The sequence below is a fragment of the Brassica napus genome, chromosome C5, assembly GCF_020379485.1.
Source record: "Brassica napus cultivar Da-Ae chromosome C5, Da-Ae, whole genome shotgun sequence".
NCBI lineage: Eukaryota > Viridiplantae > Streptophyta > Magnoliopsida > Brassicales > Brassicaceae > Brassica > Brassica napus.
The window spans coordinates 20873594-20895562 of NC_063448.1; the positions used below are offsets into that span (position 1 = coordinate 20873594).

General features: G+C 35.4%; 3 protein-coding genes across 7 annotated transcripts; all 3 read right to left on the reverse strand.

Annotated features, from left to right (window-relative positions):
• Nucleotides 1-1952: 1952 nt before the first annotated feature.
• On the reverse strand, nt 1953-3083 carry LOC111206394 (oil body-associated protein 2C). Its single transcript, XM_022703100.2, has 3 exons — nt 2759-3083; nt 2492-2689; nt 1953-2256 (listed from the first exon to the last, which is right to left on the reverse strand). Exons 1-3 carry the CDS (start codon nt 3015-3017, stop codon nt 2000-2002), a joined length of 714 nt encoding a protein of 237 aa, XP_022558821.1. The 5' UTR covers nt 3018-3083; the 3' UTR covers nt 1953-1999.
• A 164-nt stretch (nt 3084-3247) lies between these two features.
• On the reverse strand, nt 3248-11431 carry LOC111206392 (probable LRR receptor-like serine/threonine-protein kinase At1g29720). Its single transcript, XM_022703095.2, has 25 exons — nt 8963-11431; nt 8669-8861; nt 8500-8571; nt 8309-8380; nt 8159-8230; nt 8007-8078; nt 7816-7887; nt 7486-7557; nt 7328-7399; nt 7178-7243; nt 7015-7086; nt 6685-6747; nt 6507-6575; nt 6368-6418; nt 6228-6269; nt 6085-6128; nt 5615-6003; nt 5338-5539; nt 5236-5256; nt 5012-5146; nt 4796-4914; nt 4503-4713; nt 4146-4377; nt 3917-4067; nt 3248-3830 (listed from the first exon to the last, which is right to left on the reverse strand). The coding sequence occupies exons 1-25, from the start codon at nt 9057-9059 to the stop codon at nt 3432-3434; spliced, it is 3060 nt and encodes a 1019-aa protein (XP_022558816.1). The 5' UTR covers nt 9060-11431; the 3' UTR covers nt 3248-3431.
• A 1567-nt stretch (nt 11432-12998) lies between these two features.
• LOC111206393 (probable LRR receptor-like serine/threonine-protein kinase At1g29720) lies at nt 12999-18958 on the reverse strand. Of its 5 annotated transcripts, XM_022703096.2 has the most exons (25): nt 18761-18958; nt 18476-18665; nt 18315-18386; nt 18006-18077; nt 17868-17939; nt 17720-17791; nt 17533-17604; nt 17163-17234; nt 17002-17073; nt 16866-16931; nt 16700-16771; nt 16545-16607; nt 16411-16479; nt 16261-16311; nt 16132-16173; nt 15966-16009; nt 15494-15879; nt 15221-15419; nt 15098-15118; nt 14882-15016; nt 14675-14793; nt 14388-14598; nt 14072-14303; nt 13846-13999; nt 12999-13752 (listed from the first exon to the last, which is right to left on the reverse strand). In XM_022703096.2, exons 1-25 carry the CDS (start codon nt 18861-18863, stop codon nt 13384-13386), a joined length of 3030 nt encoding a protein of 1009 aa, XP_022558817.1. In that variant the 5' UTR covers nt 18864-18958; the 3' UTR covers nt 12999-13383. The 5 variants fall into 5 exon arrangements, with proteins under 5 accessions (XP_022558817.1, XP_022558819.1, XP_048614905.1 ...); XM_022703098.2 differs by lacking the exon at nt 16261-16311; XM_048758948.1 differs by having other exon boundaries at nt 16261-16479.
• Nucleotides 18959-21969: the final 3011 nt, after the last annotated feature.

Below are 21969 nucleotides of genomic sequence, written 5' to 3' on the forward strand. Positions count from 1 at the left end.
TTAGCCACACTTTCCCTCTTGTACCCAACCCATCTAAATGAATCACCAAAAGAAAAGTTTTTCCATCCAGCTGGTTGCACTGGAACAGTGTCTTTAGTTGGTTTGATAAGTACAGCCAATTTTGCTACACTATAGCTAGATATTGTACAGCCAATTTTGTGCTGCCTGCAAGACGAGCCCCAGGTTTGATAAATTATGTCTTGCCTAAAGGTGTTTTTTTTAACACGTCGATCTTACTTTCAATAAACTTAACTTGTTGGATACATAACTTGCCTAAATCGACCCCGTTTTAAGAATCTTGTGTGGCAATTCTTGAAATCGACCCAATGGAAATGTCCCTATCAGTGCCGTGTGAAGAGATATAGGGCCTAAGGCGAAATTATATTTTTTGTTTATGTAATTTAATGAGTATTATATTTAAAATGAAATAATTCAAAATAACTTATTTTTGCTACATGGATTAAAAATTGGAAAATAAAAAATGATACACAAAGTTTAGAATGTAAAAATTTGATTAATTTATTTTAGTTCTTTGAAAATTTCACAAATTGTCATAGTATATAAAATGTGTATAAAAATGTGATGGAAAATATTAAATTAGTAACATAAAAATCAAGGTTAAAATTATGTGTTAAAATGATGATGCGTTTAAGAATATTATAGTCTCTTAAATTTAGTTACTATATAAGACTTTTACATATTTTTACTTTTTTTTTGTCAGCAACATAAACAGACTCATATAGACTCTGCAAACCAAATCCGTAGCTCTGCATCCATATGGACAACAAAAAACACGATTGCCTTCTTGCATATTTTTTCATTTACTTATATTCAAAGCCAATGATACAAAATATATAAAACCATATAATAATAGATAAAACCTTAAAAATCAACAAAAGTTACATCAAATTTTCAAATTTTATTTTTGTGATTTTTTCAGTAAATCATCCTAATTTGCATGGATTAGAACTTAGAAGTTGATGATTTTTTATTTTAACTAAAATAGATTATATTAAAAGTTTCAACAAAAAGAAATTAAAGATTAGGGGCCCCAATTTTTTTACATTATTAAAGGCCCAGGCAAATGTCTTTTTCACTTCAAGGTGGGCAAGGCTCTGGTCCCTATGTAGGTCTCGTATTTACGGCCATGATCTTCTATACTATAGTAATGAGATTCTACCCCCCCCCCCAAATATTATTCTATACTGTGTGGTATTGGGAGAAAACCAGGAACTATCTTTTCTTCCAATGCAAGGTATCGGAAGAAGTTTGGAAGGAGGGGACAAGCTTGATACATTCCTAATTCGGTATGTATTCCAGACCACATTGTATGCACTATGGAGGGAACGTAATCAGAGAAGACATGGGGAGGCGGCTACACCATCTTCTCACCTGACTCGAATGGTGGACAAACGAATTCGAAATCAGTTTGCTATATTCAGGGGATTATATGGCCATGCCTACGAGAGGGGGCTGGTTAGATGGCTGGAAACAAGATTGAGTTGAAGACATAGTTTCAATGATTTTTTATTCAAAACAAATTTAGATACAAGGCAAATGTAAAAAAGATTTTTTGCTTGAATAAATTTAAAATTCTTTCCAAAAAAAATGCTCGTTAGATCACCATGTTGAAACCGAAATACGTGTTCTGGAGGCATTTCACCCGATCAAAGCCAGTAAACCGCAAACGTGGTTATAGCAAGGAGATCGGACAACGCACAATCGCCTACAGAGTTACGCTATTGATATCTCAGGGCTGGTACGGCTTTGAAGAAACAGAAAAAAAACTAAAAAAAGTTCCACAAACTAATGTGTCATCTTCTCGTGTAACACCTTTTCATATTTATCTTCTTGACAAAAAATGAAAACAAGAAGATAAATAAGTTGTAACCAACATTTAAAATCTGAAAATGGTATAAATCTAACATTTTACCAAAAAAAAAATGAAAACAAGTGTAACATTATTATATTATTTATAAACCGGTTCATAGTACATTGTTCAAGGGAATTTCTCGTTACTTTTCATATCGACAGTCACAATATCAATTACGAAACACTTACCATGTTGCTTCCAGTAATCTGCCATCGGATTGATCCACTCCGGTTCGGCTATCTCTGCTCTCTGATGTTTCAACTCATCGGTCGATATGTTGTATTTCTCATCTCTGATCTTAACCAACTCCGGCCTTAATACCCCTTGCTCCACCCCTTGTGGTGACATCATCAGTTCCGGTGCACCCACTGGTAATTTGTCACCTACATAAACACACACACAAATGATTGTTCAACCCAAAACCAGACAAATCCAACCCGATTCACAACTATAAATTTTGTGATTCTGAATAATGTTTGATTGCTTTAAATGGTTTAAACCGGATTATTAACTGTTTAACCATAAGATTAATTGCTATACTAGCTTATAGAAACGTAACGTTCACATTGAATTGGTCTGGTTTAGAGCCTATATTTTGTTAAGAGAGACATATCATACCTCGGTCTATCTGCCAGGTGCACCAAAATTTACCGTACGTTTTGGCTATGTTCTTGAGCTCTGGAGTAGCTAAAACCTCAGGCAATCGTGGATAAGCCCACGAACCTGACTTAACCTCGTAAGCATGAGAGTGCCAAAGCTTTTGCTCATCTTGAGGCAGATTTTCATATAACCGGTCTGATATTACATATTCAATTCCTATAAAATAACAAATTTAGTATAACCCTTCAAAAGATTGAGCTTTAATCTGAGTAAAAAAAACAGTACCGATGAGAGGTGCATCAGAACGGTCAGAGGCGTAAACCGCACACTGGAGGAACTCGTCGTTGACTCTGTGGACATAGTGGTGAGTCACTATTTGCCTGGACATATCTCCACTGTAAATCGCAAACGTCGAAACATGACAGTTCATTTGCTTCACTGGTAATCTCCTCTGCATGATCGTAGTTCCGGCATCAATCATGCGTGTGGAAACCGTCACCGGATCTCCAGGAGCCACCTGATCTTCGTCGCCACTCGAGGCCATCTTTGCTTATTTTTGTATTTGGTTTCACGCTTAGATAAGATTCTCTTCTTCTTTGTCACATGGTTAGATTAATTTATGATGATAATAAAATACAAGACATGCAAATTTCATAGACGTGTCATGGAAAGGCCGTACATCGACCATGTGTTGAATCCTACTACAATTTACATTTCTGATTTAATAAATAAGTTTGCAAAACCAAACCGTATCCAAACTTAAAAATTAATCAGTACAAAACCAAACCGAACGATTCTTGTAAGCAACCAAGCATGTACAAGAAGATTAGCTGTAACACAAAAATCATGTATATACATGTAAATTAAGCTACTGTAAGGTTTCAGACATCTTACTAATATAAGACAACTTACAAGCCTTTTGTCTCTCGTAAGACACAAGGCAACAACGCACACAGCTTTACAGTGACGAGGAAGAAAAGTCCACTGTGGAGTTTAAGATCATGGATTCAGGGTATAATGGGTAGAGATCACAACCAGAAACCGACGATTTCATTGTTGTTGCCGTTTGATCGGTCACAACAGACGTGCTCAAGCCACCATCTGTATCAATGTCCCTGAGGTTTGAGATGCTCCAGTTATGTCCATATAAACCAGGATCTGAAAGAACCTGTGTTATTTCTACCTCTCCTTCCAGCATTTGCACAACCTCTGACATGGTTGGTCTTAAGGAAGGAGACGAGTTTGTGCAAACAATAGCAACTTTGATCATCCTTACTGCTTCTTTGGTGTTGAAATCACCTTGTAGAACTGGATCCACTATCTCCGTTATGTCCCCTTTCTGTTGCAGCTTCACTGCCTGAGTTTTGTGGTAACATGTGGTTTAAGTAAACTATAACACATCAAATAGGCTAAAGAGAAACAAAAAACAATTTTCTCAGTTACCCAATTGATAAGCGAGACGTGATCAGCACTTCCCTTTTGTTTCGTATTGCTCTGTCCACTAACAATTTCCATTGCCACAATCCCAAAGCTGTACACGTCTGCTTTCTCTGACAACTGACCCCATAGTGCATATTCTGGAGCCATGTATCCGCTGCAGTATAAGAGAAACGAAGATTGAGCTATATTTCTTTGGCCACTGTTTGAAATTTGTTTTATAATCTACTCTTACATGGTTCCTGCAATCTTTGTGCTAATGTGGCTATGTTCTTCTTCATGTAGCCTAGCCAATCCAAAGTCAGATATCTTTGCATTTAGGTCAGCGTCTAGAAGCACATTTGTGGTCTTTATGTCACGGTGAACCATCCTGATCATTGATCCTTCATGAAGGAACTCAAGCCCTCTTGCAATTCCAACACATATTTTTTGTCTTGCTTTCCAGTCCAGGTTCAAGGAACTCTTTCCTGGAAATGATTTTTAACCAAATAGAAATAAAATCACTTTTAAATAGGATATGGGAACATATGTGTACACTTTGAACCAGTCTCAAAACATATTTTCTAAAGAAATCTGAATGGCTTTGATATACCATGAAGCATATGAGCAAGGGAGTTATTTTCCATGTACTCATAAACAAGCATCAATTGGTTCTTCTCGACACAACATCCATAAAGCTTGACAAGGTTTGGATGGTTCAGACCTGAGATCATTCCTATCTCATTCACAAACTCACGGTTTCCTTGGTGTGACTTGGAAGAGAGCTGTTTGACTGCTATGATAGTTCCATCTGACAGCTCTCCCTATATTAAGTTTCTCATATCAGAAACCATATTTTCTCAGGTTTCTACATATTGAGAAGAACTTGACATTTGATTAGCATACTTTGAATACGGATCCGAAACCTCCTTCTCCAAGTTTGTTGGCTTGATCAAAATTGTTTGTTGCAGCTTGCAGTTGCCTCCAGGTAAAGCAAACCGTTGGCAGACCCTGGACTCTTAGATCTATGTGATCATGTTCCCAACAGAAAATAATTACTAATAGCTGAAACGAATTGGTCATGTATCAGAAATGGATTCATACACTGTGAAAATATGATACCTTGTTCGCTTGTATTCTTGTCTCTTATGCATCTTCTCCAAGCATATATTCCCAAAGCCAAAAGAATAATTGTTACCAAGGCAGCTATTGTCCCAAAAATTAGTGGATAATTAGTTTGATGTCTTATCTTTTCCGCTGCATATAAGATAGAAAGAACTGTGTAAATATACATGATATATCACATAAACACCAAGCTACAGAAAGATATTTTCAAGTCTTTTGACCTCCACATTGTGGCTCCATACCTGAAAATTCAAAAGGACCTGTGTCATTTGAAGTTATGGCCACTTGAAAGGGAAGAAATCAATATGATAAAGAGTACTTACTGTGGTGACACAAGGAGATTCCAGAAATAAGAGGACCATAGTTTCCTCTTTTAGGTATGAGGGTTGTCCCTTTGCCCGCCCAATACAGCTGAATCTCTAACATATGATTGGTCACATTTACAGCTTTCACTTCTTTCACAACAGGAGTCATAGTCCCCTTAGACTCCTCTTTGATGTTAAAATCCTTCAAGAACAGTTCTCCCTAGAAATAGCAAAGAAAATGAACTTCAATCTTCCATGGTTGATTCAAGAAGACAATTATTAAGTGACAATTCACCTGAACATAGACATCAAATATGCGTCTGCCAAGACGACTGAATGGTTCTTCGTCTGAAAACTGAATCTCCATAAAAAGGAGTTTCACATTGTAGGGTCCATTTTCCAAGCAAAACGCATAATAAACAAGTGAGAGCGCAGATCTACGTGCAGTCTTATAAAGATTAGGAGAATCTCCAGGTAGTTTTGAACGAGCTGAAATGATGTATGTATCATTCTCACTATGTTCATCCGCGGCAAATACACCTGTGTTACTAATTCCCCATGTTTTGAAGTGTTGGTTTGTCGCCGAATAGACAGTACTATCATCAGCTTCGTAGCTGATTTTATGAGAGGAGTTTTTAATGACTGTGTTTTCTCCACCACAATTTATATGTAGTGTTCGCTGATCTGCCAGCCATAATTGAAAGAGATAAATTAACAGCTAAAACAGACAGCAACATAAACATGTTAGAGACGTTCTTTACTTACAGCTTGTGCAGTTGATTGGACCAGCACATGGAAGAAGCCCAGTTCTGTATGAAAAGAATACCAACATAATTAAACATCACAATGGCACAAAATATTCAAAATATTCTACTGATACTAGATAAAGCAGAAGAGTATATACTTACAAGTTGTTCTTTAAATATGAGCTCTGGTATGTATTAATGTTACTGATGAAACACAAAGTATAAATAGAAACTTCAACATGAGAATGTTATCGATAAAACAGAGAAAAAGTACAATATCTACCAAGATTTCATATTGCCACCTCTTTTCCTGACAGCTAGACGACCAAGAGAAATTATTGTACGAGATATCACTGTGAGAAATAACCATAATAAAAAGATTAGTTGACATGAAGAAAAATTATCTCAAAAATATATAGACAAGGGAAAGTTTAAACGTACATATTAGATTTGCTATTGAGAAAAACACCTGATCCAGCGTCTCCAGAAAGTCTATTTCTAGTCAAATAGCTGAACAAACATGTCAGAATGATACATACTTGATCATGATACTATGGTATTGACAATGTTTGGACTTCATCTCTTCAACATGTTTAGTCTAAGATTGTATAGTACTTACGTGTATTTTGGTGCACTTTGAATTCCACGAACTTCGCCAGTCAAGCTGTTAAACGATAAATCCCTGCAGTAAACATGTACTTAAAAAAAAGTAAACTTAAATGTTTGCATATGAAGATCTACAGATTTCTCAAAAGCTCCTACATAGATTCTCTAATACTTGAATATCAGTTCACAAAGTGCGTACCGGTCAATCCATGACACAATCTATATATACAAATAATATAGTCCATATATGAAAAATGTCATGAGTATACACATCTGATGATACTCTAATTCCTCTGTGGGTAATGCTGTGTATATTAAGCTAGCTTTGACAGAAAGAACTTACAAAGTCTTTAGCTCTGGCAAATTCCATATGTAAGAAGGAATTGCACCAGACAAGCTCACATTCCTCAAAATCCTGGAAGAGGGAAGGGGGATTTTAGTTCAAAATTTTCAGACAGAATCAATACTCAAGACAATAAACTGATGACTGAAGAAAAGAAAAATACAGTTTTCTGATGGCTTTGCTGGACATATTTGGAAAGGAGTTTATCCCAGTTGTATCACTAATACTCCTGCATTTCGATATATCGCTTAAAACATTATTTTTGTTTCAATTGTCATTTTGTTAATACGTATAATGAAGGTAAGTTCATTACATATCAATAAGATTTTCTAGGCGAGTGACTGCATCAGGAATAGGACCTTTCAGTCCGCTTGCCAGTATACCTCTGTTGATAATAACGAACAAAGCTTAGATGGTAGATAAACAGAAACCATAAGAGAAATGAAAATTAGCAATGAAGGACAAGCTTACAGCCTTTGAAGCCGAGACCAGTTGCCGATATATTTTGGGATGGTACCATTGAAGTTATTGTCACTAACCCTACTGCATATATTATTGAAACAAAAAAACTTATTAAGAGTTTTGTAAAACTTATCTTCTTGGACTAGTTTATAGGTTTTTCGTGACTATAAATTAATTTACAACCATGAAATTCATACTAGGGAAGAAACAAAGCATATGAGAAGTCGTGGAAGAAGTTCAACAGGGAAGCTTTGAATCAAATAGGTTGTACTTCAATGTAGATGCCAATAAAACAAAACCTTAGGAAATTTTTAATTTTTAGTTACAGAAACAACTTACAAATCCTCAAGGTTCACCAGTTTAGCTAGAGAGTTAGGCAAGTTTCCTGTAAATTGATTGGAGGTAAGATGCCTGCAGAAACCAGTTTGAGAAGATTAAAAATACTAATGGTTTCTTTTGGATAAAATCTGGTGCATAAAACTAAATATTCATGTGGTTTTGAAAAATGGTTAAGATGCAAAGGGTATTACAGCCGTATTAACTTGGTCAAGTTACCAAGCTCCTCAGGAATTGGACCAGAGAACTGATTGGCTTCAACCCCTCTGGAAATTTCGTCACATCACTCCTAATATAAGGTCAAATCAAGAGGCATATTTGGTATAGAAAACAATTTTAGACTTACAGGACTGTAAGATTCTTGAAGTTCTGTAACCCAGTTGGTAAAGGCCCAGACAAGTTATTCGCGCAGAGCGAGCTGCAAGAAAATTTCAGAAGTCACTCTGGTGAATTATGAATAGTATGCATCGGCAACAGAGAAAGAGATGGAACTAACATGGAAGTGAGGTATGGCAATGAAGCCCACTCCATTGGGATTGAGCCCGTAAGGTAGTTTCTGCACAAGTCTCTGCAAAGAAAAGCAAAAACTCAGCTCTCATGTTTCTCTTTGAAGATTCTCTAGCTACAAATTTGACAACACCTCCTATATATATATGATTTTACGTGGTTGAAGTTGAACTCACTCACATAGATTGTAGATATCGAAGGTTAGCCAACTCTGGTGGAAGTTTTCCTGGAAGGCCAAGGGTCTTCAGATCTCTGTTTGTTCAAATAGTGCAACCAAAAAAGATATCAGGACAGAGAGGAAACATCTACTTAAAAAGAAAAGAAAACAGAATAAATTAATAACACTCACATGCTTGTTATATGGCAAGTGGTGCTTTTGTTGAAGCTACAATCACAACGAATGGTGCTGTTTCCAGTGTCCGGATTCGAAATAACATCAACGTCCTGCATCATCTTCAGGGTTCCTAAACTGCAAGGGTCTCCATAACTTAGGTTCAGTCCCTTGATTCCAAGTGTAGTAGCTATCTTCTCTAGCGCATTCACTGCTTACAATTGATATATAAGCAAATAACAGATATACAAATGAGGATTTAGACCTTCATTTAAAAAAAAAGGAATAATTAGCAGTTGTTTATTCTCATACACTCATCTGAATGGAGAGATGGTGAAACAGATGTTGAACTTGCTAAGAAGCTTGTGATGATGATAAAGAAGAGAAGGACTGAGAACACGATCAACATATCTCATATAAGGCGATTCTTTGTATGTGAACTTGTTTTGTTATTCACAAATTACAAATATTATCATCAGTGATCAGCCACATACAATATTGGTTATATAATTGTACATTTAGAGTTTTCGTCTGGTCGTCTTTGGTGGCTATATCCCTAAACATTGACTTTGGAACAATACCTGGCGGTCACGGTGACAGGTGAAGAAGACTAATTAAAGATACCAAGGACTAAAAGTCAATATGTCCATGGCATCTTTCATTTGTTTTTATTTTAAATCAAGTATATTAGCGAATAAGAGACTGGTGCTATATTTCCTGGGATCTTGTTTCCCATTACGCATCTGCTTCCAGGTTGTAGAAATTCAACTCCATTATAAATTGAAAAGAAAACATAAAAAAGGTCGACTTTATTTGCCTAAAAGTCACATGTCTTAATGTTTGATATGTCGAGTTTTTTTTTGTTTTTTGACTAATATGTCGAGTTATTTGACCAAAGATGATAGAAATAAGATATGTGGCAAGTTCATGAATGATTGATGTTTCATGTCCCTTTAATCAGATAACGCTTACGTATACCACTTGGACTTTTTTAATGCATGAGCCCCTCTCTACACAGTTAACGCTGTACGTATATCACTTCCAACTTTTCCCTTTTCTTGACGTCTCTCTCTTCCGTCGTAATCGCACGACCTACTGTTTCCTTAGTAAAACACTATATCTATAACAGGAAAAACAAATTACGATAAATGAGCCAAAGTTTTTAGCTTAGTGTTTTTTTTACTGGTTAAAAAGCTTAGTGATTTTCTAAGATCATCACACTTATATTTGGCAATCCAATGAAAAAAAATCGGCAATGTTCGTATATGAGTTGTAAACAAAATAATAATAATAATTACCGAGGAATGCAAAAAGGAAATTAAAGAGTATAAGTTAAAGCAAATAAATAAACACACTAATATTTGTAATTAGGTTTGACTCTAATTTTTTTTCCTCTTGTGAACGCAAAGACTTTAGGTGTCTATGTAAACGCAAGACAATTAAGGATTAAGAAAACAAGTGTAACTGCTAGGAGGAGCTTCTAGATTTCTTTTTGCACTAAAATTGAAATGGTGTAACTGTTGGAATTTTAACCTTCGATTAAACATATAAAGAGTGGAAGAATCAAGCGAGAAGAAGTGGCCCTTGCCAGACAAGAAAAAGAAAAAGTGACCAAGAGTTTGGTCGGAAACAAGTGAGAGAGACGAAACTTGAGAGAGACGAAACTCGTCAGTGAGTTAGTAACAAAAGCGTTTTATTAGATCTAGAAAGAGTTTGTCAGTTACAAGTAAGGAAGAATCAAGCCGGTGAAAATGGAATTCATGCCCTTTTTTCAAAAAAAAAAAAAAAAAAATGGAATTCACCGGAAAAGTACAAATCCACAAGAATATGAAGCAAGTAAAACTTTAATTATATCCCAAGTGTGTCTTCTTCCTTCCTTATATAGCTGTCCTTCATTTTTTCTTTCCCTAAATCGCCTTGTTTGATGGATTTTAACCCGTCGGGCCTACGAGCCAAGCCGTCGAGGTGATCGCTTTTAGTCACCTGTTTGGGTCGGCTAAAAGCAGTCACAAGCTGAACTGGTATTTCATCGCTCAGCTCGCGGAACCAAACTGTTATTCAACTCTAATGGACCAGATCTTCTACCTGATGCGCTTTGAAAGGGGATGCAATCCACCTCCTACAATTACATAGAAGAAGAAAGTCAAAGTGGGAGAAGATGCCACCTGACACTGGTTACAAACCGAAGAGGAGTTGAGCTGTGACTTGGTCATAACAAACAAAGTCAACATGCAACTAACCATTTGTTTAGACAAAACCTATAAGTCTACAATAAGGAGTGTTGGTGTTGGTTAAAGTCTACCTAAGGTATAGTTGTTAGAGTTGTTAAGAGTGGTTAGTAGAAGTAGAGCCTAGAGTTGTACTAGTTAAAGTGTACAAGTCTAAGTACGTGATAGTGTGGAGTTGTTACTGAGAAAACAACTAACCGGAGGTTATTGGTTAGTGTATTTTAATGAATTTAAAAATCCAAACAAATCTAGTGTTATTGGTTCTATGATTTTAAAATCCATATTGAAATCATGTGTTATTGGTTTAATGATTTATAAATTCTAATCCAAATCAAGTGTTATTTAATCGTAAGGATTTACTTATAGATTTGATTTAATAAAGGATTTGAATAGATTTGTATAGATTTTTTTGTTAAAATACAAAAACTCAAATCCGAGGAAAAACCCCCGGATTTGTAAATACTAATCCGAGAGAATTTAAAAATCTGTATAATTTACCTTGATTTATAAATATTACATGAACTAGCTTAATATGAATGTTATATATAAAAATAATTTATATATATTATTATTTATTTGTATTCATTTACGTATTATGTATATAATTAAATTAGAGTAAACACATAAATCAAAACAATACATCTTGTTTATTTACGATATTTTTTTGGTAAATGAATCAAAACAATCATTTTATTTATTTTATATGGTATATAACTAAATTTCAATGACATGGACATAGATATATAATATATTTTAAGATAAATATTTATTATCGAGAATTCATACTCATATGATAATCACAAAATTTCTTGCGATTTTTAATGCAAAATTTCAAAATTAAAATATTAAGGTTACAATACTTTTTCAATACAAATTTAGAAATGATCATATTTAAGTATTTTTCTATGTTATATAGTTTAAATTTAAATTATATTAATATATAATATGAATGTCTAGTAAATGAGACTTCATATTCATCCGAATTATAATCATTTGTATTTTGTTATTAGCAAAAACGTTAAATCATTGATTACACAATTTTAGTATGAGACATTTAACGTTTTAGTAATTTATAGTCGTTTTAAAAATTCAAAATATAATATATAAGAAAAAAATTTAATTTTTTTTTATTATATGGTTAATGTAGTTGTTTAATATCTTTTAATAATATAAAATTAAAAAAAAAAGAGCTAAGATACAAAAATTGTTATTAAATATTTATTATTCATAATCATTAATTGTCATATATACATTAATCATATTAGGCAATTCAATAGCTTTTATTTAAAGAAAATGCGAGAATATTCTTTTGTATACTATTTATCAATTTAATAGTTAGTTGAATAAAAATATAATATAAGTTAAGATGAACCAACTTATTTCTCTAAGAATTCTGAATTTCATTCTCCTAGTGACACGTGGCTACAAAAAAATGTTATAATGTTTCTTAATTAATATATAAGAGATTTCTAAATCAATCCCCTAGACTATATTTGCGAAGTGATTTTGCCACAGGTCTTTTCTACAATCAATTTCATAAAACAAATATGACATGGCTACTGAAATTGATGACATGGCTTCCGGAAAAATATGACATGGATAATTTCATTTAATGTTGATTTATATTTTTGGCAAATTTATTAGAATATAGTAATAATTCATATATTACATTTAATATTGATATTTCTTTTTGGTAAACTTTTTTAAAATATGGTAATAGCTCATACATCATCTATAAAATAAATATATTAATATATAACATTTCAAATTTTGAAATATTATTATTTTGTATACTTATACAATTTGTATTACTAAAGTTTTCAAAAATTTCTACAATTTTTTAAAAAATTTAAATATCTAATCGTAAGATCATTAGTCTTATATATCTACAAATTTTATAATATTGTTTAGGTTAAATATTTGATAATTATACAATTTTATATTATTTTTATTAGTTTTATACAAGTTGATTTAATATATATCAAATCTATATTAAATATTAGTAAGAAAATAGTAAAATCTATAATATTTAATAAAATTTATTTTTAAATATAAGTTAGATTTAAAAAACATTTTACTGCAGGAAAACAACTAGTTAAAATATATAAACTAATAACATATGTATGTGTAAGTTTGTATGTAATGAAAAAAGGGTTAACAATGTAGACATACAAAGTGTTCTCTGTTCCTTCTACAAGAATAAACAAAACGTGAGAGAGCCAAGAGAGTATGAGCGTGTGCTTGTGCATTGTTACACAAGTACGAAACAGATAGTGAGTGAGTTAACAAGAACAACAACAAAAAACAGAGTAAGAAGAGAAGCTTGCCAAGAGTGAGAGGCCAAGACAAAATCCTAGCGCACGGAGAGAGCACTTGTTTAAAGAGAGAGAGAGAGGGATAATGAAATGGTCAAGTATAATGGACTCGGTACTTAGTATGTAGATCATAAGCATACACAGAGACTTGGTGTATTCTGATTTCATTGTTATTTGCTTCAAGCGAGCACTAGGGACATTCCAGTGATGAGGAAGGATACTGGTAGAGATCAAAACCAGAAACAGAGGATTTCATTGATGTTTCTGTTTGATCCGTCACACCAGAGGTGCTCGAGCGTCCACGTGTATCAATGTGCATCAGCTTTGACATGCTCCAGTCGTGTCCATATAAACCAGAATCTGGCATAACCTCTTTTATTTCAATCACTCCCTCCAGCATTTGCACGGCTTCTGACATTGTTGGCCTCATCGAAGGAGATGAGTTTGTGCAAACAAGAGCAACATTTATCATCCTCACAGCTTCTTTACTGTTAAAGTCACCTTCCAGCATTGGATCTACAATCTCCAGTATGTCCCCTTTCTGTTGCAGCGTCAGTGCCTGACATTTGATGTATAAAAAAACGTTTCATTACACTTTATAAAGTTATGAATCAAATGGGATAAAAGAGAAAGGAAAGCTCCAAGATTTTACCCAATTGATAAGGGAGACTTGATCATCATCACTTCCCTTGTGTTTAGTATTACTCTGTCCACTAACAATCTCCACTACCACAACCCCAAAGCTATACACGTCTACTTTCTCTGTTAACTGACCCCATAGTACATATTCAGGAGCCATATATCCCCTGCATTACAAGATATACCAACACTGAGCTAATGGTGCAGCTTTTTGTTTTTGTTTTATGTTCTAAACTTACATGGTTCCAGCAACTTTGGTACTAATGTGAGTGTGTTCTTCTTCATGGAGCCTAGCCAATCCGAAGTCCGATATCTTTGCATTTAGGTCGGCATCTAGAAGCACGTTACTGGTTTTTATGTCACGGTGAACCATCCGGATCATCGATCCTTCATGGAGGAACTCAAGGCCTTTCGCGATTCCAACACATATTTTTTTCCTTGCTACCCAATCCAGTTTCAGGGAGCTCTTTTCTGGAAATAGATTTAATCCAAAGAGAAATGATAATATTCTACACGGTTAAAAACAAGAAGAAAAGCTTAATAATTGTTATGTACCGTGCAGCACAAGAGCAAGGGAGTTATTTTGCATGTACTCATAGACGAGTAACAACTGATTCTTCTCAACACAACATCCATAAAGCTTGACAAGGTTTGGATGATTCAGACCTGAGATCATGCCTATCTCATTCACAAACTCGCGGTTTCCTTGGTGTGACTTGGAAGAAAGCTGCTTCACTGCTATGATGGTTCCATCCGGCAGCTCTCCCTGCATTAAAATTCTCATATCATAAACCAAAAACATCTTTACATTCTCAGATATATTGGCATATGTTTTATCATACTTTGAATACGGCTCCGAAACCTCCTTCTCCAAGTTTGTTGGCTTGGTCAAAATTATTTGTTGCAGCTTTCAGTTGCTTCCACGTATAGCAAACCGTTTGCAGACTCTCGGATCTCAGATCTATGTGCTCAGGTCCAAAAGAGAAATCATTAGTACTGATTTGAGCATATATCGCTACAGGGTTCATATTATATGTGGACTTTGGTACCTCTTTCTCTCGTAATCTTGTCTTCCCTGCGTCTCCTCCAAGCATATATTCCCAAAGCCAAGAGTGTGGTTGTTACAAACGCACCCGTTGCCCCCAAAACTAGAGGATAATTAATGTGATGTTTTATTTTCTCAGCTGCAAATGATACAATAAGAGTGTAAATATATATACTAACAAAAGACATTTTTTACAAATAGTTATTGTTTATCTAAGAACCTCCGCATAGTGGATCATGACCTGGAATTTGAAAGATGAAAAATTATCATTAGAATCAATGTCAAGAAGATGAAGATGACGAAACTCAATCTGAAGAAATTAGCCACAAAAGCAAATACTTACTGTGACACAAGGAGATAGCAGAGATAAGAGGACCATAGTATCCTCTGTTGGGGATGAAAGTTGTCCCTTTACCCGCCCAATACAACCGAATCTCTAACATATGATCAGTCACATTAACAGCCTTCAATTCTTTTACAACAGGCTTCAGGGTCCCATTAGCCTCCTCTTTAATGTTAAAATCCTTCAAGAACAGTTCTCCCTAGAGAAAGGACAAAACACTTCAATCTTCCATGCATGATTGAAAACATATATATTCTAGTAGTGACGCTTTACCTGAACATAAACATCAAATATGCGTCTGCCTATACGACTGTATACTTCTTTGTCTGAAAACTGGATTTCCATAAAATGGAGTTTCACATTGTATGCTCCATTTTCCAAGCAAAACGCATAATAAACTAGAGAGAGTGCAGATCGACGTGCGGTCTTATATAGATCAGGAGAACCTCCAGATGTTCTTAAACTAGTTGAAATGATAAACGTGTCATCATCACTTGTATCATCGGTAAAGTCGCCTGTGTTGCTGATTCCCCATCTTTCCATGTGAAGATTTGTTGCCGCCAAGACCTCAATGTTATCAGCTTGATAGGTGATTCTACGAGAGGAGTTTGTAATCTGTACAGTTCCTCCACCGCAATTTATATGTAGTGATCTCTGATCTACAATAAAACAATATGAGTATCAACCATTAATAGAAAGTGAAAAAGCTCAAAAAGTGTCTATATTAAGCTCAATATGTACTAACAGCTCTTGCAGGTGATTGGACCAGCGCATGGAAGAAGACCAGTTCTGTATGAGAAAGAGATCAGAATATTAAGCTATATCATATAGCACAAACATTAATGAAACATGTTCTTTGCTGTATATACAAAAGCAAGAAATACAAGAATTTAAACCATTCTTGTTCTTACAAATTGTTCTTCCAGTTTGAGCTCCGGTATGTGTTAATGTTACTGATTCATCAACATAAACTTCAAAATGAGCAGGGTATACTATATTAGATATATATATATATAAAATGTTCCATTTCATGTTGATACCGTTTTTCATGACAGCTCGATGACCATGTTAAATTGTTATAAGAGAGATCACTGTGAAGACTCGCCAAATATTTTTTTTTAAAAAAACACAAGAATATTAGTTGGGATGACTGCAACTTTCTCAAGCCATGCAGGTAGGAGGAAACATACATATTAGGTTTGCTGTTGAACAAGAAAGCAGATTCAAAGTTTCCGGTAAGCATGTTGCCAGCCAGGTAGCTGAAAGTCAACCAATAAATCTAAGTCTCGGGTTAAAATATCCAACTTGGATTGTAACTACTTACGTAAATTTTGGTGCTTTATGTATATCTTGCACTTCACCAGTCAGCTTGTTAAACGATAAATCTCTGCATAAGACAAGTTGTATAAGATCCTTTCATGCTTGCATACAAACTCTCACGCTCTAAACTCTTTCCACGTAACATTAGAAAGAACTTACAGTCTCCTTAGGTTTGGCCAGCTCCAGATGTAAGAAGGAATTGGACCAGACAAATTCAAATTCCTCAAAATCCTGGAACAGGAAAGGAGACGCTATTAGTTTGAAATGTTCGGATAAAAATGAAAACAGAAGAAACCTTGAGATTCAGAGGAAAAAAAATAAGTACAGGGTTTCGATGGCTTTGCTGGATAGGATTGGAAATGAGTCTATTCCTGTCGTGTCACTAATTCTCCTGCGCATATGAAAGTGTGTGTTGTTTCAGTTGTCCTTTAGCTAATCTATTTAGAGATAAGTCAATTTACAGATCAGTAAGATTTTCTAGGCTGGCCACTGCATCAGGAATAGGTCCTTTTAGTCCACTCGCGTATAGATATCTGCTGACCACAAATGATACAGGTTAGACGGTGTATAAGCACAAACAATAAGGAGACCTTAAATTAGCAAGTGGTCCAAGCTTACGTACAGCCTTTTAAGCTGAGACCAGTTGCCCATATATGCTGGGAAAGTTCCACTCAAGTTATTGTCGCATATCCAACTACAAAATAAAAACGACCAACTAGTTTAGCGATTCAAAAACTATTTTTATAGGTTTTTTGGACTATCTTTCCACACATGTAACTAAGTAAGCGTTTAGAAAGTGTCAACATCAATTTCACTACCAAACTACACATACTAGTACGAAGTAATAAAGCTTGTATATAAAATGTGCTCAGCAAAAAAAAAAAAGGTTTAAACACGTTTCAGTTCTATCTAGGTGGTCATAAAACAACTTTTACAAAAGAGGCAAAAAGCTTTTGAATTTTTTTTAATTTCAAAGGATAGCAACAACTTACAACCGCTCCAGGTTTACTAGTTTAGCGAGAGTGATAGGTAAGCTTCCTGTAAATTGATTGGATGAAAGATACCTGCAATACCAAGTTTTAGAAACGATCAAACTCTTTACCTTTTTTATTCATAAAATCAAAGATTTGGATAACAAAACTGATGATTAGATGCCTACAAAGCCAAAGATTGTCTTACAATCGTTCAAGGTTGGTCAAGTTACCAAGCTCATCAGGAATGTGACCAGAGAACTGGTTTCCTTCAAGCCCTCTGAAAATTTCCACACGTCACCGCAATATCAGTTCAGATGAAAAGGCACATAAGTGGGAAAACTATAGAGACGTACAGGAACTTCAGATTCTTTAAGTTTTGCAACCAAGTTGGTAAAGTCCCAGACAAACTATTCCCGGAGAGCGAGCTGCGAGAATATTCAAAGTTACTAGTAAATCATGAAGATGAAGCATCAGAGAGGGAGGAAGCTAACATGAGAATGAGGTGTGACATTGAAGCCCACTCCACTGGAATCGTTCCAGTAAGGTAGTTTGCGGATAAGTCACTGCAAATAAGAGAAAACAAAACTCTTCTTATGGTGGTTCTCTTTGCAGATCGTCTCTAAACTGTAAGTGTGACGCATCAACAAGTCTCTCTTTAATCCTATCGCATATAAGACCTTTTTACATCTCTGTTTCCCTCTTTATTTCTACTTTTAGCTCAAAAAGTGTTTGTTAATTAAATGTATCAAACCTTGGACTAGTCATCGATTTGATTAAAACTTGTGCGTGGTAGAACTTACATTGATTGGAGATATCGAAGCTTGGCCAAGTCAGGTGGAAGTTTCCCCTCGAGAGTAAAATTCCTGAGAACTCTGTATTTGTCGAAATTAATGCAAAGTAAAGAAAAAATTAATAAATAAGAGAGAGAAAAAAGAAGAAGTAAATGAAAATCAACACTCACAATTCTGTAATATGACATATCGTGTTGTTGTTAAAGCTACAATTACAAGCAATGGTGTTGTTCACCTCCGGATTCCAAACAAAATCAACTTGTTGTGTTATCATTAGAGTTCCTGAACTACATGGGTCTTCATGACTTAGGTTCACTCTCTTTATACCAAGTGCAGTAGCTATCTTCTCAAGCGCATTCACTGCACAGATTATTGAGTATATTATATATGAAAAAGTTATGGATGTTAGTTGACCTCTGATATTATAAAAAGTTAAGATTATATTATTTAATTACATTCATCTGGATGGAGAGCTGGTGAAGTGGAGGTTGTTTGAATCACGGAGAAGCTTGTGATGATGGTGAAGAACAGGAGAGCCGAGAAGACGATCCACATCATCGAGATAGATTAGAATATATTGATAGTTTTGTGTGTGGACTTGTTTGGTTAGTCACAATAGTAAGCAGAGATGAAATAGACGTCAATTATATATTTTTTAAAATGGGTCTATTATATAATTTCTCGGGGACTTCTTAGTGCGTCGGCCAGTAGCCCGTACATACATTATTTTGACTAAAAGTTAAGATTGAATTATGGGTTGAATATTATTGTGCAAGTTGCCAATGCGAATACTTACAGATTCATGAATGTCACATGTTTCATATCCCTTTATGTGTTTCGTCGCTATATTTAATCTGACCAGGATTCTTTAAAGGAAACAAAATTGTAATTGTAATTGTCATCTGTTTAAACTAGGCCTGGGCATTTTAACCTGGACCCGAAGACCCGAACCGGAACCGACCAAAAAATACCCGATCCGGAACTGGACCGAAAATTTACCAGTACCTTTTGGGTCTAAATTTTTTTTACCCGAAAGAACCGGAACCGAAAAGGAACCGACCCGAATAGACCCGGACCCGAAAAGAACCGACCCAAATAGACCCGACCCGATAAGAACCGATTTGTACCCGACTTAAAAACATGTATATCTAAAACTATGATATTTTTGTGTTCTATTTTATATATATTATTTTATGATTTAGTTGAAATATCTTTTATTAACAACATTTGTTATTATTTTTTAAGATTTTTAAAGTAATATAAAGCTTTAAAATGTAAAATTTAGAGTTTTAAAATATTTTATTTTAATTATTAATAGTTTCATTTAAGTCGTTTTGTAAAATTTTAGATATATATGACAAATATTCAACTAAAGTTGATGGAATTGAGTATATCATGTCCTTTTCAGATCCTAAATACCCGAACTCGATCCGGACCCGATATGGACCAAAAAAATTACGGGTATTTTATGGGTATTTTAATTATAGACCCGAACCGACCCGGACCCGAGAAGAACCGACCCGAACCCGAACCGAAAATTTCTAAGTACCTATTGGATCTAAATATTTAGGACCCGAAAAGACCCAGACCCAAAAAGAACCGGCCCGAACCCGATCCGAAGACCCGAACACGGCCCAGTTTAAACGTTGATCAACTATTCTTGCGTGTGCAGTTGAAGCTACCCAAATTAAACTGAGAGAGAGAATAAAAAGAAAAACCAATACAAATATCTTTAAATTTTGTGGTATTTATGTTCTGTACTGATCAATATTTTTTCTGAATCCAAATACTCCATAAAATTATTGGACTATCCTGTAAAATCTAAATTTTTAATTGGACTGCTCTATAATTTTTTAATAAATAAAATTTAAAAAAATCAAGATTTTGTAAAGAAAATACATATAAATTTTATAGAAAAAGTTGACAGTAAAAGAATTAATTCAATAATTTTGTGTATTAGGTGAAGACATATATGAATATATAAGTATTTATATTTAAAAACGTATTTTCTCTCAAACAAGCGACGGCGATGGCGATTTTCTAGGGTTGGATGTGGCTGTAGGATTTGGATCCGGGGATTTCCGGGGCAATATGGAATGGTCGAGATCTCTGGCTCCACGATATGAGAGGGGGGCTGGGGACCATCGAAGGGAACTTGAATTTTGGAATACTCAGAAGAACTCAAGGGATTGAGAGGATCAGAGTAATGATGGGGAATCAAAGTTTATGGATTCTTTCAGATCTGGTGGAGATCGGGAATTCGGGGATTCGTCTTTTGGATTTGGGAGGTATGAGCATCACAAATATTAAAACGAGATTCTGTTTCTACCACTTGGTTGACTGGATCAATCATTCTTGGGATTATCTAGATCATTTTTTGGAAATAGAGATTTGGTTTGGGAGTCTAGAGGAAATATGGGATTTTTTTATGGATTTTTTTATTGAGATTTTGCTAGTGCTGGTTAAACAGGGTTTGTGGATCATAATGGTTCGAAGAATCATTTGGAAACGATATGGTCTTAATGGATATGATTTACAAAATATAATTTTAAAGGATGGGCTGCACTATAAATGGCGATGGGAATTGTTCTTTTGTTTCATCGTTTCAATTTGTCTTTTTTACGGTACTATTACTTTCATTGTGTGGTCTTTTGCTTTTTTCTCAATGACTCAGGGCCAGTTAGTAGGAAAGGGAGGAGATATGGTGAATGGCGAGATGGCTCGGAAGCGGTTGAATATATCAGTTCCTCACTTCGATAACTCGGATTTCATTAAGAGCTATGACATGACGTTGGTGGGGCGATGTATGAATCCAGAGGCGCATAAGGTTGATGCGCTACTGGTGATGTTACCTAAGTTTTGGAAGGTGGAGGAGAGGGTAACGGGCGCTGATATGGGCATGGGGAAGTTCCAGTTTCATTTCGAGAGAGAAGAAGATATCAAAGCGGTCTTGGAGATGCAACCGTACCATTTTGATTGCTGGATGCTTTCATTGGCACGGTGGCAACCACGAATGCCTAGGAATTTCCCATCGGAGATTCCATTTTGGATTAAAGTGGAGGGAGTTCCGCTTGAGCTGTGGTCGACAGAAACATTTCAAAGCATAGGTGATGCTATTGGAGAGACAACTGACGTGGATTTGGACTTTGGCAAGATGAGAGTGGTGCTTGATAGCACTAAGGAATTGTGTTTCGAAACGGAGGTGGATTTCAAGGGCGGTGAGTTTTATGAAGAGGAGGAGGTACTGGTTCTTCTTAAATACGACAAGCTGTTTGGATTTTGCAAACGGTGTTTCAACTTGTGTCACGACGAGGATCATTGTCCTTTGAACCCGCGAAGCCCGTCCAAGAAAAAAGAAACTAAGGAGATAGAGGAGAGAAAGGAGGAACGGGCGAGGAGCTATAAGGGAGTGGTGATCAACGGAGACGGAGGGAAGCAAGAGACTTACAAGGACCACAGAGAGTACTATGGCAAGGGTAAAGGAAAAATGTAGGAGGAGCCGGAGTCTAAGTGGGTTAAGGTTCCGTAAAGAGGAAGCAAGAGGCCCTCATCCTATCGTGCCAATGCCAGAGGGGAGGAGGAAAGGTCAAGGCCATGTAACCCCCGTTGGGAACAATCACGATATCCAATGCAAGAGGATCGTAACAGGTATCAAAGGGGTGTA

Bases quoted from the DNA above. Each gene is read 5' to 3' on its own strand.
- LOC111206394 (XM_022703100.2), bottom strand. From the start codon at position 3,017: ATGGCCTCGAGTGGCGACGAAGATCAGGTGGCTCCTGGAGATCCGGTG. The intron at 2,690-2,758 runs GTACTGTTTTTT...GTTATTTTATAG, and splicing joins TTCTGATGCACCTCTCATCG to GAATTGAATATGTAATATCA. The intron at 2,257-2,491 runs GTATGATATGTC...GTGTTTATGTAG, and splicing joins CACCTGGCAGATAGACCGAG to GTGACAAATTACCAGTGGGT.
- LOC111206393 (XM_048758948.1), bottom strand. From the start codon at position 18,863: ATGATGTGGATCGTCTTCTCGGCTCTCCTGTTCTTCACCATCATCACA. The intron at 18,078-18,314 runs GTAAGTTCTACC...TCTTATTTGCAG, and splicing joins CTTCGATATCTCCAATCAAT to TGACTTATCCGCAAACTACC. The intron at 16,932-17,001 runs GTAAATTGACTT...TCATATGCGCAG, and splicing joins CTAGAAAATCTTACTGATCT to GAGAATTAGTGACACGACAG.
- LOC111206392 (XM_022703095.2), bottom strand. From the start codon at position 9,059: ATGTTGATCGTGTTCTCAGTCCTTCTCTTCTTTATCATCATCACAAGC. The intron at 7,087-7,177 runs GTATTTTTCTTT...TCCCTCTTCCAG, and splicing joins AGCAAAGCCATCAGAAAACT to GATTTTGAGGAATGTGAGCT. The intron at 6,129-6,227 runs GTAAGTATATAC...CTTTTCATACAG, and splicing joins TCATATTTAAAGAACAACTT to AACTGGGCTTCTTCCATGTG.